Source organism: Hydra vulgaris, chromosome 09 (assembly GCF_038396675.1).
Source record: "Hydra vulgaris chromosome 09, alternate assembly HydraT2T_AEP".
NCBI classification, from domain to species: Eukaryota; Metazoa; Cnidaria; class Hydrozoa; order Anthoathecata; family Hydridae; genus Hydra; species Hydra vulgaris.
In genome coordinates this window covers 21205906-21222500 of record NC_088928.1, presented here as the reverse complement: position 1 = coordinate 21222500, position 16595 = coordinate 21205906, and the positions used below count along the sequence as shown (strand labels likewise).

The 16595-nt window shown below is 28.2% G+C and overlaps 1 protein-coding gene across 2 annotated transcripts in view; it reads left to right on the top strand.

Moving 5' to 3' along the window:
• The window catches only part of LOC100206187 (probable phosphoserine aminotransferase), a 20306-nt gene extending 10736 nt beyond the window's left edge, over positions 1 to 9570 (top strand). For both annotated transcript variants that reach the window (XM_065805040.1, XM_065805039.1), the window contains 8 exons: positions 1385 to 1454; positions 1532 to 1617; positions 3358 to 3416; positions 3577 to 3709; positions 4749 to 4843; positions 5494 to 5663; positions 7306 to 7572; positions 9349 to 9570. In XM_065805040.1, the coding sequence (XP_065661112.1) occupies positions 1385 to 1454; positions 1532 to 1617; positions 3358 to 3416; positions 3577 to 3709; positions 4749 to 4843; positions 5494 to 5663; positions 7306 to 7572; positions 9349 to 9454 (986 nt within the window). In that variant the 3' untranslated portion in view covers positions 9455 to 9570. The remainder of the gene's footprint in view (positions 1 to 1384; positions 1455 to 1531; positions 1618 to 3357; positions 3417 to 3576; positions 3710 to 4748; positions 4844 to 5493; positions 5664 to 7305; positions 7573 to 9348) is intronic.
• Positions 9571 to 16595: the final 7025 nt, after the last annotated feature.

The following is a 16595-nucleotide window of genomic DNA, read 5'->3' as shown; positions in this document are numbered from 1 at the left end:
TTGTTTCAAAACGGTAATTAATATCAAATCAAATGTTAAAAATTACAAATGTTAGTAAAAATAAATTGGTTTGAATATATTGGTTTATACATTATTTAATTTTGTTTTTAAATTTATGAAGTTAATATTTGTCCAATGATTTGATGCAAATGGTAATAGTTGCAGGCTATTATTTTTTGTATTATTATTTAAAAGTATTCATTGCGAAAAATTATAAATATAGTTAACTGCTATCAATTAGGGTTTTGTAAAGCTGTCTGCTAATTTGTTTTTTTTGCATACTTACTATTTTTGCATACTTACTATTTTTTTCACATTATTAAAAAATTTACTAATTGTTTAAAAACTTACTTTTTAAAAAAATGTGTTGCTTTTTTTGATTATAAAAGTAATTTTGTATTTAATTTAAGTTAGAAATTTAAGTTATTCATTTGTTTTAATTAAAAGTTAATAATTAAATCTATTAACTACAAAATTAAAAAACATTTATTAATCAGATCAGGCATTTTTTAGGAAAAATATGACAAGTTCAAATATTTTCTAGGCAAAATATTTAAACTTGGCATATTGTCATGCTTGTCATGAAAGGGAATTAAAGTCAAAGTTTTTTTTATCAATGAATGATAATTGTTTTTAAAAAATTTAAATAACTTCAGAATTGATGATCTTTAGATCATAAAATTTCATTAAGATTTCATTTGGTGAAAACTTGTAAGATTTGGTTAAGATTTGTTTTAGTTATTAATAGATTTTAATATTTTGTTGTTGTTAAAATATCAATTAAATTAGTAAATATTAATTAGTTTTATATTTATTAAACCATTAGATTTCTGTCTTTACTCTGTTTTGTAAAAAGATCCTGAGTACGTTACAAGCTGTCTTCATATGCGTCATAATATTATCAGTTTTTATTGCATTAAAAAAGATATATTTAAAGATAAATTTTTAAAAGTTATTAGGTTTCATCTGAATTATTTTTGTTTGTTGTTTTTACTGCATCCTTTTAAAATTGGTTTTATATTGAGATAAATTTATTTTTACTATTTTCAGCTTCTCGTGCTTCACATTTTTTGTGATCTTTCTCATATTGTTTGTTACCTTCTAATTGTTACATTCTAGACTTTACTCTGTGTATATGTCTCCTGAAGTTCCTATGTCTCTGGATTTGAATCTTTATCAATAATTATTAAATATTTAAAATATCATTTTTAGTATAGTTCAATTAATTTTCTTATTGGTTTTTGGTTTTGTAAAGTTTATATATAAGTTATGTTTACATTTTAGTAAATTTAATTCAAACTGTTTATTCTGAGCAAGTTTTGTTTACCTTTTCTTAAATTTTTTTTATTAAATTTTTTTTCTATTTAGTTCTTCTTTTTTTCAGAAATGAGCCACCGCTCCTCCCAATTCATCTCAATTTGCAACCAAGCTGAGGCTGACACAAGAGAACTTCTGTTAGTTGTTTATATTTTTGTTTTGCTGTATTTTTAAAATAATTTCATGTTATTACTTTATAATATTACGTTCCTAGGAATATTCCTGACAACTATAAGGTTTTATTCCTGCAAGGTGGCTGCACTGGAATGTTTGCTGCTGTTGCAATGAATTTTTTAACAGGTATTCAAAAGGATTATATTGCACTTGTGGTGTTTATCTCTTATATTCAGTTGAAAACAAATTGCTTGTGAAAGAACTTGTGAAATTAAAAAACTTCTCTAAGGAAAAAAGTCAAAAAACTTTTTGTTGATTTATTTAAAAAAACTAATATCTTGTTATTAACACGAAAGTTGTAAATTGTTTTGACAACACATTAAAATTTAACTACCATATTTTTCAATTGTATTCCAAAACTTTAAACTATATTCACACTAATTTAAACCTACCACTCATTATTTGTAACAACTTCCACATTTCATTGAATTAAATTCTCTGCAAAAAGTGAGGAAAAATCTTCTTATTAATAATGTTGTATTAATAAAGTCAGAGTTTAGTTATAAATCTTGCTACCATTTTAACTTGAATTTAGCAAGAACCATGAATTCAATATCATTTGGTTTAACCTTTGCTTTGGTATTTATACTAATGGGATTTTTTCATTACAAGCTACAGCGCTTGAAATATTCAGTGTTTGCCGGTTTTCCATTTGTTTTGCTGAATGGGATTTTTTTATTACAAGATTAATAAATTAATGAACATAAATTATTGTTAAATCTTACCCTAAATTATGATTATTATCTGTTATTATTCCCATTTTTTAATTTTTTAATAATTTGTAACTTATAAGTGACTCTTAGTGATAAAATGTGATTCATCAGAATTTATTTAAAGAGATCAAAGTATCTTTTTTTTCGAGAAGTTGGTTCATCAGTTAAAGTTTAGCAGCCATTATTTTGAATGCTAAAGCCATTGTAAGTCTATTTGTAATGGCAATAATAACACAGTAAAATCTGCACAATCCAGTTGGGGTGACAGAAATAGTGTCAAAAAATGAACTTCAGAATAGTGTTAAATATATTATAAAAGCCTAATGTCGCAAAAAAGGAATAGTGTCACAAATGAGTTTAATGAATAGTCGAAAACAAAAACAAAAGGAATAGTGTTGCAAATAGTTAATTTTAGCAATTGCTTACTTGTTTTGCTTTTCTATATAGCATATGGCTTTTACAGAAAAAACAATGAAAAAAACAAAGAATAATGAAAGAAAAGATTGCTACCAAACTCCAAACCCTCAGTCAAAGTAGCGGCACTCAATTGCGGCAGCAGGTTTTAAGGTAGTTGGTGTATGTACTGAAGCCCTGGCAGCAGGCTATTTCAGTATGACATCAGACAAGTTATCTAATCACATTTATAGTTATTATTTTTTTGCTTTTGACACTGTTCATTAAACTCCTTTACAACATTCCTTTTATTTTTGACACTATTCATTAAATTCATTCCTTATTCTATTATTCAACAATCAATAATGCGACAATTTGCGACACTATTTCTTTTTTACATTTTCGACAATCAAAATTTTGTGACACTATTCTGACACACCTCTAGTTGTAAAAGGACAGTGACTTGGCAGACTCTAAATGTATAATAAGATGAATAGGTCATACTTTTTTTTTGATATCATGCTTTAAAGTTTTGTTAATATTTTATGAGCCTTTTACCATCTATTGAATAAAATGTCCAAATATTATTAATAATAAATATTATTAGTAATAATATAGTAAATAATAGTATAAGTGTATTAGTATCAAATCTTATCAACACTTGAAATTATATAATATATAGTATTGATTTTTTTTATGTTAAATTTTTTAGTTTTACTGATTATCTAAATTTTTTTTTATTTATTTTTTTTTCATTTAGAAAATGGCATTGCAGATTATTTAGTTACTGGAACATGGTCTGAAAAGGCTGCTTCTGAGGTATTTTTTTAAATACATATTTATTATATATGTTATTTAAAAAGTTTTTAGTTCTTTAAATAACATATATATCAGAAAAAATTTCTATATTTTGAATATTTTTTTGCTATTGTTATTATTGTGTAATGTACTAACACTTTGGTTTTTGTTGTTTTGTTAGGCTAGTAAATACGGGAGAGTTAATTTGGTTGTCCCAAAGGTTGCTAAATATACTGGAATACCACCAACTGAAACCTGGCAACTTTCTAAAGATGCTGACTATTTCTATTATTGTTCCAATGAGACTATTGGCGGTGCGTATTTTTTATTGGACAAACAAGTTTATTAATGATGTGTGTTTATTGTTCTAATAACATTAATGATTAGTCAAACAAGTTTATTTGTGGTGTGTGTTTATTGCTCTAATCAAATTATTGATTGTTTGTGTGTTATTTGTATTTAATTATTGGTAGATCATGTTTAATAGTTCTAATTAGACCAGTGGTTTTTAAACTTATTTGGCCTACCAATAGTTAATATAATATACAAAGTTAATATATTAATATTAGGTATGTAACTTGCATATATAAGTTGCGTCTATGCATTATTAATGGTTTGGCCTATTAGCTAATGTTGATGGCTCTACCAATTAATAAGCATTGGCTGAGGCATCGATAGTACCTGCTAATAGGCCAAACCACTACTGGTGTATAGACGCAACTTATATATGCAATATACATACTTAATATTAATATATTACCTTTATATACATACATTAAACCGTATTATTAGCCACAATTGTTTTTTTCATCAGTACATCACTAACTACAAATCCTCTTTTCAGAAAAATTGTTACACAGTGCCCCTTCTTTAAGAAAACAAACAGAAAGATATAATTATCTGTATTTTTACCTGTGTATTAACTAAAATATTATAATATATGTTGCAAATTAGACATTTATTAAAGTTACAGGAATTTGACCTTTAATTCTATATTTTTCTTGGTTAAAAACATTGAGGATGCAATGTTCCCAACCCATTTACTCTAATTGTGGCAATGATAAATATGCGCATTAGTATAAGTATTTTAAAAATATATTGTTTGTTCGTATGTGTGTATTTTAACAATATATTGTTTGTTCTTTTGTGATTATTTTAACAATAATGCTAATAGTTTTGGCATAAAAACTTATTAAAAGTGCAGCATAGGGATACTGCTTAAATTTTTTTTTTACTTGTATGTTTACTTGTTAATTATTTGTTAACTGAAATTATTCTCTAGTTGATTGTTATTTTATTTTTTTAATTTTTTTATTTATAAATACACTTAATTTTAAACAAATTTTTTTTCAGGCATTGAGTTTGATTTTATTCCTGAAACAAATGGCAAGCCCTTAGTTTGCGATATGTCATCAAATATAATGACTCGCAAGTTAGATATCTCTAAAGTAAGTTTTGAAACAGTTAGTTCTATAAATAGTACTTATATTAATAATTAATTTAACAGTATATTGGGATGCTCACATTTGTTATTGAAAATGATATAACTGTGAGGAAAATATAAATATTAACTAAATATAAGTATTAACTATGAGGAAAAGAATACATTTTTAATTATTGATATTCCTTTGAGTATAATATAAATGCCAATCTTAATGCCAAAAAGTAAGAAATTTTCTTACTTTGATTTTACCAAAAAAATTAAGCATTTTAAGTTCTAACGGTTTATTTAAAGTAACTATGAAACCGCAATATATATTTTTTAAGTAACAGAAAATTAGATAGCATTTAACTCAATCTAATAAATAACTAAAAAACTGATTAGGAGTATTCTTTAATAATATTAAATAAAATTAATGACTAATTTGACACAATGAATAAACTTAAACAGTCACTGCTTAAATTTATTATTATGTTTATCTGATCTCTCCGTGCCTTTTTACCATGTTCAACCTCACAATAATTAATATTAACTTAGTATTAATGATATGATCTTAGGGGAGGCTGAAGTTAGTTGAAATATATAATTTTTGTTAATCTTGCTTGTCAACACATTATTTACATGTCAATATATATTTAATTATTTTTTTTTGTTTAGTTTGCTTGCATAATTGCTGGTGCTCAAAAACTTCTGGGTCCTGCTGGTGTTGTTTTGGTAATTGTTCGAGAAGATCTCATTGGTAAACAACTAAAAATATGTCCTTCAATATGGAATTTCAAAGAGCAAGTTGAGTTAGGTTCTTCATTAAATACACCACCATGTTACAGGTGCATTTTATAAACAAGTTTTTTTCTTTTGAAAAACTTTGAACGCACTCTGAGCAGTTTGCTTTTAAGATTGTTCTAGTCTTGAGTAAATTTCTTTATTTTCATCAAGAAAATTACTAATCTCAGCAGTTTTTTTTTTTTTTTTAATTTTTTCAATTGTTGTTAAAAAGTTTTCATTTCAAGATGTTTTTCGTTTGGTTTTGACTAGTAATGTTACTGTTTAAAATTTGGAGCAATTTTTAAACAGTAAAAATTATGTTTTATTTAGAACAGGGTTTCTGAAAACACCCTTAGGGTTTCTGGTTTTTAAAAAATGGGTGTTTTATTGTTAAAAATTTTGTTGAAACAGCTGTCAACAGCTGTTTTACTTTTTTTTGAATTTAAATAAAAAAAAAAATAAGTAAAGTTTTGTTCATTACTTTAAATCCTAACATAAACTTTACTTTTTTTAAATAGTAATTCAAAAATACAAGAGCTGATACAAAACTTGTACAAAAGTTGGCGCACACAGAAAAAAAATCTGTAGGTTTGCGCTTAATAGTTAATAATGAATAAAACTTTTGTAGGTTTTCTGTACATTGGCTTGTATTCTTAAAAAGAAAAAATTCAACTTTTAACCATCTGAAATTGTCCTGTTCAGAAGATATTATTGGTAATTTATTTTTCTTTAGCAATACATTAAGTTCTTCTTGTAAAGTTAATGATTCATTTATAAGATAAACATTAGTTGCTTCAATAATATTAACATAACAACATTTTTTGCTAATTGTACTGTTAATTAAAAAAGTTTCTCAAATATGACCTTTAACAACAGGGTTGCATCTTCTACATTTTCTAAATTTTATAGTTTAACAGGTTTAATTACCTCTAGTGAACCTTTTAAGAAGTCTACATTATTTATAAATGTAAATCTACTTAAAATTCTAATAATTTAAATTCTGATGCTCCATCCTGTAAAGATGCAACCAAATCTTTTTTCATCTATATTTCAAAGAGACTTAAATGCTGATTCTATATTTTATCTATATCAAATGCATATTTATATTATATCAAAATATTTGAATTAATCTTGTTTTATATGTGACATGTTGTCAGTTTTCTTATCTATATTTTATGATATTTTGAATATCAACTCCAAAATATCATTCCCCTACTTTAAGTAGTATCCTCATTGACAGTCATGCTTAAATATAGATATTTTTAATTTGTCCTGATAAACGTGTTAAGTCCTAAAAAAATTTTTTACTTTGACCAGTTGGTAATTTTTTCTTTATCTGAAACTTTTATTTTAAAATGCTTGAATCAAATAAAATTTTATTTATTTTAAATGAAAATTTATGCAACTCAAGTTCATTACAATATTGAAATAAAATTTTGTCATTAAAACAAACGCCTAGAAAAGGTTTTAAATTTTTTGTTGCATTAATTTTAATTAAAAAAAAAAATAAAACAGAATAAAAAGAAACATTTTTTTTTTTAATTTTCCTCAAAAAAAAACAATTTTACCATTACTGTTAAACAGTATTCAGAAGCCCTAAGCACCCTTTATTAAAAAAATGAAAGTCAAAAAAGTATGAGTATTTATAACATACAGCAGTTGCATAACAACATGTACAACTAAATATGTAAACTATATTTTTAGCATATATATTACTGGACTGGTTTTAAAATGGATGAGAAAATTAGGCGGTTTGGAATATTTTGAGAAACAAACCCATGAAAAATCTCAACTACTGTATAACACAATAGCAGAGTCAAAAGGATTCTACACAGCTCTTGTTGACGTGAAATCGCAATCTCGTCTTAACATTCCATTTCGAGTTGGTGGACCAAATGGAGACGAGTCTATTGAAAAATCATTTGTCCAACTGGCTAAAGAGCGTGGCTTAGATGGCCTAAGTGGGCACAGGTATTTGTTTCATTTTATTCCACAGATGTTCATACTTTTTAACTGTTTTAGTATGAATTCATCATACTAGTGTTTCATTTAATTCTACTACTACATTTATTGATATTTGCAAAGTATAACATGTAATAAATGTTGCTCCTTTTTCTATTTAAAAAGTTAAATATTATGAAAAAATTAATTTATATTAAATGAACAGTGTCTTAAGCCCTCGAACTTTTTATTGCAACTTAATTTATTGCAAAATTTTATCAAAATTTAATTAGTTAATTACAAATATTTTAATTATAAGCTTGAAATTTTGAAAAAACAATTTTTACCTTTTAAGTTTAAGACAGTAAATGTGGTTCATAACTTGTCACTATTAAGGTACATGCTCCAGTCCTTTGTTTAAGTTTAAGACAGTAAATGTGATCATAACTTGTCACTATTAAGGTACATGCTCCAGTCCTTTGTTTAAGTTTAAGACAATAAATGTGATCATAACTTGTTACTATTAAGGTACATGCTCCAGCCCTTTGTTTAAGTTTAAGACAGTAAATGTGATCATAACTTGTCACTATTAAGGTACATGCTCCAGTCTTTTGTTTAAGTTTAAGACAGTAAATGTGATCATAACTTGTCACTATTAAGGTACATGCTCCAGTCCTTTGTTTAAGTTTAAGACAATAAATGTGATCATAACTTGTTACTATTAAGGTACATGCTCCAGCCCTTTGTTTAAGTTTAAGACAGTAAATGTGATCATAACTTGTCACTATTAAGGTACATGCTCCAGTCCTTTAAGTTATTTTTATTTTTTAATCCATTTTTATTTAGTTTTAGTTCTCGCAGTTTTTAGATGCATATATATTTGAATTACAATAAGTATATACCTGTATACAACATGTATATACCTGCATACAACATGTATATACCTGCATACAACATGTATATACCTGCATACAACATGTATATACCTGCATACAACTAAGTACTCTAAGATCGGTTCAGTCTAGTGCTGCTGATTTATTGAATTATTGGTTAAATATATGAAACTTAATGTAATTTTGCATTTCTAAAGTATTTTTAATAGTGCGTCTAGAGTTAAACAAAAAAATAATAATAATGACAAGAATTTGGAGTTCATTTACTAACTTGGGGAGAAATCTTTTTTTACTAAACTACTGTAGACTAATTTTTTTTTCTTCAATATTTTCCTTAAAAAAGCAGTGGAAAAATGATTGTTAACAATAATTCTCAATGGATATTTTTAACAATTGGTTTGACCTTCACACATTAACGATTGATTTAATCCCCCCCCCCCTCCCTCAACTCAAAAAAAATTGTCATTAGGACCCCAAAATCTCTTCTTTTTTTAAAGATGAGTGCAAAAAGCTTTCGTTAAAATATTTTATCGGGTAGGGGGGGGTGGTATGATCAATTTTAAAAGACCTGTTGCAATACGTACTTTTAAGTCCCCTTCCCCTCCCCCTAAAAAATACATACACTTTTGAAATACCTTCCCCCTCTCTTTTTTTTTAATAGTTAAAATTTTTAATTTAGAAAAAATTGCATAAATTAAAAAATACTTTTTAAATTAGAGCGTGGGGGAGGAGTCAAACTTCTAAATTTTAGAACTGTAAATTTCAGCAAAGTAAATTAGGTATGGTTAAAAAAGTTTGAAAGATTTTGCTGAGTTTTGTACAATTTTTCTATAAATAAATTAGATTTTGATAAAAATAGACCATAAACCATATATAGTGTGGGTAAACTGATTTTAAAATTTTTTAAATTTAGATCTGTCGGCGGTTGTCGAGCTTCAATTTATAATACCATTTCTTTGACTGACGTTGAAAGACTTTGCATTTTTATGAAAGAGTTTCAACATTGTTATCAAAATTAATATATTATACTGTACTATTAAGATATTTATTTCATTATTTTTTATATTTATTTTTTATTTACATTGATGTTTTTAATATTTATTAATGTTCTTAAAAAGATAATGACGTATTTAAACTTTTTATTTCTTTTTTTCTGAAATTTATCTTTATAAAAAATACATAACGCTTTTATAAGCCAGGGTTGGCCACAACTTATTTGATGAGAGCCAAAGTTAGCTTTTTAGCTGTTAACTGGGGCCGGAGGTTTTTAAAAATATTGATTCTAAAATTTATTAAATGTAGTTTCGCCAAGGCACAACCAACCACGCACACATATAATAGCTAGTTACTAGGTAAATAATAGTTTTTTGGTAATAACGAACCTGTCTTTTTTTTTCACAATCTTTTTAATGTCAATTGACTTGTTGCGATTCTTAAAATATTCAAGTTAATATCTGTCGATTTAGATCTTATTTAATATTTTGCAAATTTTATCCGAGAAAACGTGCTTTCTCACAAGTATATGCTACCAAACAAGAAACCCATAATTTTTGATCGTCAACTAAGTTGCTGTATTTATTTTGGTCAAGATTTTTGTAAAATACCATCAAATTTTGTTGATAATGCGCCTCTCTCAAAACACCAATGCAGTGAACATCAATTAGTTTCATTTTTCTGTTATGCTTTCAATTTCAACAGAGAATGTCGCTGTGATCAATTTGATTTTGTCAGCATGTTTCTTAATATTTGCAAAATTTTTGAAAAATCTTGTTTTCTATATACCAATTCAGATGACAGACTCTACTGTGTTTCCAGGATTTAGCTCTCCCAAGGTTAGAAAATGGCTAAAATTTCCAGTCCTTAATTGAATCGGTGAAAAGAAAAACAGTATTAGTCCGATATTTTCATTTCGAGATAATCGGTGTTTAAGTTTTGAACAGTTATAGTCTATAAACTATTTACTTTAGATGCCAGTTATCTTAACAGGTGTTTACTTTCATTCCTTAAGCACCTGTAAATATAGTGGTTGTTCATAGAAATAAAGTTGTTCTTGCTACAAAAATTAAATAAAATCCTCGGACAAGTACTATTTTTCCTCGCAATCAAATTTTTACGAATTAGGGAATAAAAAAACTGTGAACTTTAAATGAAAAGCTATACTCTATTAAACAAATAAGTATTTAAATTAACAAACAGTAGCCATTGCAATAAAAAAAAAGTTAATTATCTTCCTCCACGCTGCCGGTTGTTTTCCAGGAATATATATTTTTATAAAACTCAGTTGCGCTGGTGGGTATGTAACATTCCAGCTTTTTAATATCATTGATCTTTTTTTCATTTAATGCAACTGGTTCCTGATATACTTTATTGGTTGGTCAGTTGTTGCTCAACTCGATTTTTTATAAGTTTAAAAGTTCTGGAACATAGTCCATCAATAAAGTCATATGTCGTCACATACCCAGGCATTGCACTGTCATAAACAAACATTTTATAATCTGATACAGAAAATGCACGATTGCGTATGTTGTCTCCGATGGGTTTTGGGGGTTTTTGTAAACAGTAGGCCCCCAATCTTTGAAATTTAAGATGTCCTCGAGCGTGATCTTTGTAACCGTAACTGGTTTGGAATTTTTTTTGCCACTAACTATCAAATCAATATCCTCGTCCACAATGTAAATGCGATCATGCTTTCGTATATTTCTTTTGATAGTACCAAATCTTATCATAAAATTTATTAGCACGTCTTTTGTGGACCATAAGCTGCACTGCCGCCACTCTATTGGCATTGTCGTTTAAGTTTTTGTCGCGTATTCTTGATCCCAAGTTCTCACATTCTGAGCATACGTCAACTTAAGTTTTGTACTAATCTGACATTTTATAGACTTGGGCGCATTCTGGTGATAGAACTTATTAAACTTGATTTGGGGCATAAGAATTAATAATTTTATAACGCACCAAATAGATAATCAGTACTAGTCCTGGACAAGTATTGTTCTTCGACTAGCTTAAATCTACTTTATGGCAAAAAATAATGAAAGAAAGATGGAATAGTATAATTTTTGTAGTACACAGAGTGATCGACAATAGTTAACTGAAATTATGAAAAAAAGTGCAAGTAACAAAAAATGGACCAGTACTGTTCTTCTTCTCACCAATTCAATTGCTTACCATATCAGGGACGGATCAAGCATTTTTTGGTCTTTGAGATCCTAAATAAGGATGTCAAATGAGGATTCTTTGCAAAAAATTGCGGTAATTGGAGCCTGGAAACAAAAAGCACCAAAAATTTTTGCCCCCTTTACCCCTGCCCAAAACGTGAAAGCAACAAATTGATAAAATACTTTTTGTACTATTCTCAACTAGAAATTTCATAGTATAATATTTAAGCGTTCAAAAATTATGACCATTTAAAGTTTAACCCCCCCCCCCCTCCTATAAATAAAATTTAGAATTACAAATTTAGTATGGTCACAATTTTTAAACGCTGAGAGATTATACTATAAAACCTAAAATTTATAGATGAATATAAGTCTAGTTGTGCTCTTGCGTTTGGGGCAGGTTGGCAAAAATTTTAAAGCTTTTTAAATTTTGCTTACAAGCTCCAATCATCACATTTTTTTGCAAAGCATCTCTATTTGGCATAAGTATAAACAAAGTATAAATGATTAGATTTTGCTCCATGTCCGGAAGTTAACTATCTCAAAGACCAAGACATGCTTGATCAGCCCCTAGCTCTTACAATGTTAAGTTCAACTAAAAAGCTAGAGTAATGTTGTAAATTTATTAGCGCATTTACAAGTACTGTCTCTTCTCGAAGAATATTTCATTTACAGGTACCGCCTTTTCTCAAAGAATATTAGTGAATTTGCAAGTATTGACTTCTCAAAGCTGTAGTGTATATTTAGCAAAATGTAAACCTTTCACTGAAGTCGTATTTTTTTTGGGGGGAGAAGGTTTTTTCAAGTTTTTTACTCGCGCACAAACTGAAAATTATGCTTTATTTTATGCCAAAACTTCCTAGCAAAAAGAATTATTCCCTATTCACACTAAACCTGCGTTCGTCTTAATTGTGTTTCATTAAAACAACATTGCGAGGTTGTTCTATTTAAATAACTTTTGCGTTTTCTGCGTGGAATTAAAACCAGTTCTAAATTTGAATGAAATGAAGCCATGCGAATGAAAATCTTGTTTCATTATCGGTGTGAATATTAATTATCTAAAGAAAATAAAACAGCTATTCAAAGAAAATTTAGAGAAGAACAAAGCTTTTTTTAATATGCCAAAGCAAAGTTTTTTAAACACTAATGATGTTAGAAGCACCTTTTAGCTATCAAGTACCTAGAACAAGAGTTATAGATTCTCTATGCATTAAAACTTTTTACGGAAGTTTTTTTTAGATGAATCTCATAATTAAAGATTAGGAATGCAAGCTTAAACCACTCATTTAAAATATCAAGGATTAATGTTACTAAATACTAATTTTATTATCTTATGATAAAGGGAATCCCGTTTGTATTGAGCATTAATAAAGTGAAACCCAGTTGTATTAAGCATTGATGAAGGGAAACCCAGTTGTATTAAGCATTTAATCATTAATCAAAAGAGTGAAGATTGGAAGTTGTTCCCTACAGAAGTTCCTACTCTTTTTAAACTGTCACGAGGTTCTTGATAAACTTGGTCAATTGTTAAAACTATTCGATGAAAAAAATTATAGCTTTATAATTGTTAAAAAGTTAAAAAAAAAGTTGATTATCATCCGCGGTGCTTTGTGATAAGACTGTAAGGACTTCTTGGGGCAACAAAATTGTCGGGTTGGTGGCAGAAGTTGATAACTACATTTTTTCGTAAAATGATATTTTTTGATATTTGTCATCATTTGGTCAATATCTTCGTCTGGTAAAAACTTGTAAGTGATATTATTAGGATAAATTACTCTTTTTTATAGTCAAAATAAATGTAAGTGCTCCTAAGATCAAAATAGAACAGGCTAAGATTTGTAACATCACTTACTGACTTCTGGGATTAGGTTTTGCTCACACTATGGGCAACACTGCTTGGTAAAGTCACTTACTTATTTTTGCCTGACATATTTTGAAAATATTTTCGTATGGTGGCAGCACTTACCATTAAACCCAACTGCCATTCCTGTCAAACTGGTGTGTGTGCTTTTTGCTTTGATTGAAGATTCATAATATTCGGAGTATTTTAAACAATGTAAAAGTAATTTTAATTTTTTTGTAACATTAAAGAACATGTCAATTGCTAAAAAAGTTAGTAAAAGGATACTAAAAATAGTGAATCTTGTGAAAAAAACGTGTTCCGAAAATGATGATTCCAGCTACCAATCCACGACATCTCGTGTGAGTATTATTGTTTTATAATGAAGAAAATGATTCAATCCTTTTGCCCCAGTATTACTGTGAGCTTATTTAATCATTGGTGCACAATTTTTTATAATTTTTATAATAACAATTTCGTTTACAGGTTAAAGAAAAAATGCTAACGCCGGAAATGGATACTAGTGAAATTACATTATTCGAGGATTGTAATACTATTATTTTGGACTACTATGATTGCAGTAATAATGACGTTTTTGTGGTAAGTTTTGTACCAAATCAATACTCAAATTCCGATCAGGTAAAAATCATAACTTAACAATTACAAATCAAATTAAAGTAAGGAGATTTATTAAAAGTATTTATCTATTATTATTTTTTCACATCTTCCATAATCGTTTTTACACTATGGTAATCGGTACATTTTGTTAAAATATTATGAATTCATAAATATTATTTAATTTCAGGGTAATGAAGCACTGCTTAGTGAAGGCACACTACACGAGAGCGAAAATGGTGTGCCTAATAATATTCAGATTTTTGTGGTTAATGTGGACAATGAATCAAGCGAAATTATAATAAACATTGATGTTGTCGTACACAGCGACCAAACTTCCAATGTAAATGGCAACAGCGAGACAGTTACAGTTGAAAATACACTTGATAATGATGAAATTCAAATTGCTCGTACTCTCAAACGTACTCGTAAACGTAATCGCTGGACAATATCTCGTCCAGAAAGTTGGTCGGTCAATGAAGAAAAAGGTAAACGCAAAAAATGTTTACCTTATAAATCAAGGAAAGGAATTGAAAGACCAGCAAATTAACCAAAAGCATTAAAAATACACTAAGTATTTTTGATGGGCCTATCATCCACGCTTTTAAAACACGGAGCAATATGGGAGTATTTGAATGACCAGATAAACGAGGTAAACACTCTCTGTCAAATAAAACCTTAGCAGATTCTCTAAATTTTGTTAAATCACACATAGAAAAATTTCCTGTAATTGAATCACACTATTGTCGTCGATCAAGCAAAAGGCTGTACCTTGATTCCAAGCTTTCAATTGCAAAGATGTACGAGCTTTGCTTGACCGAGTGTGCAAGCCAGAATAAATCTCCAGTATCAACAATATCGTACAGACGAATATTTTCATCGAACTACAATTATTCGTTTTTAAAAAACAAGAAGGATCAATGTGTGACATGTAACAATCACAACGGTGCCTCTAATGAAGCTAAACTAACATTGTCAACAGAATACCAGCTTCATCGAAAAAGAATAGAAGATGCTCGGTTAGCCAAAGCTACGGACAAAGAGCGATAGAACATTGATCCGTCTTTTTTATCTGCAACCTTCGATCTCCAAAGTGTGCTACAAACACCGTCTAGTGATACTTCTCAATTGTACTACTCTCGCAAGATCTGTGTCTACAATTTGACGATATACAAATCACGCTTGCCTAATGACGGATATTGCATTGTTTGGACAGAAATGAATGGGAAAAGGGGTAGTTCGGAATGGAAAAGGGGTAGTTCGGAATAGGAAATGCCTTGTGGTTCTGGCTGAAACAAATTTCCAAAACTGTTAAAGAATTGTCTTTATTTTCAGATTGCTGTGGAGGTCAGAATCGAAATCAACACATAGCTGCATTTTTTATGCATGTGATGCAAACACTCCATTTCGATTGCATTGAACACAAATTCTTAGAAACTGGACATACTCACATGGAAGTTGACTCCATGTACAGTACAATCGAAGCTCAAAAGAAAAATGTACCAATTTTTTCAATAATTGATTGGATGACAGTTTTTAGATTGGAACGGTCTTCAAGGAAACGAAAGAATGCTAAACCATTGAATGTACATCAACTGACATTTTCTGATATGTTAGACTTGTCTGATTTATCAAAAAAAAGTGGCACCAGAGTCTGGTGAAGATGACTCTGAAGACGACGAATGAATGTCACCTATTATGTAGCATTAATCTTTTTAGGTTACAATTGAAAAATTGTCTTAAATATTAAAGTTCTTACTATTAGTATGTTTATCAACAATTGATTAAAAGTTTTGTCTGCCACAAAATAATAGGTTTGCCGTTATTTTAATCACTATATCATAAGAAATCATTCACTTAAGTTTCTTATAAGCCTCAACTCTTGACAAACAGAAGTCAGTAAGTACAACCAATTTTTCATTTTTCTCAAAATTTGTAAAAACCTCCTTATTTTGTAAAAAAAATTATTTTGCATCTGTATCTTTGTAAAATAATAAACATTTTGAAGTATGCAACATGCGTTGTTCTTATGATTCCTGATTTATAGAGTTCTTCAAATATTAAAATTCAAATATCTCAGAAACACCAAAACGTTAGTTACCAAATTCTGCCAGCAACCCGACGAAATAAAAAAAAAAAATTATGATTTTATAATTGTTAAAAAGTTCACAAAAAAAAACTGATTTTAAAGGAGATAGTTTGGAGATAACGAGATAGTTCGGAGATAAAAATATTCAAGATTAAACAGATTAGGAATACTTTATGCTAAACTAAATTAATTGATGTTTATTAAATAAATACAAAAAATTTATATGTCATGTCGCGTTCAACCGATATATATATATTAGCTTTTTATGCATAAAGTCTTTGTATCAACTCATTGCTTAACTCTTTGTATCAACTCATTGAAGTCGATGAAGCATTGAACATTGAATTTAATGTTCAATGCTTCATCGACTTCAATTTGCTTTGCAACTTTTATGAGAGTTTTGTTGCCCATTTATTTCATATATTGGCTAGAATGACCATTTATTTCATATATCGGCT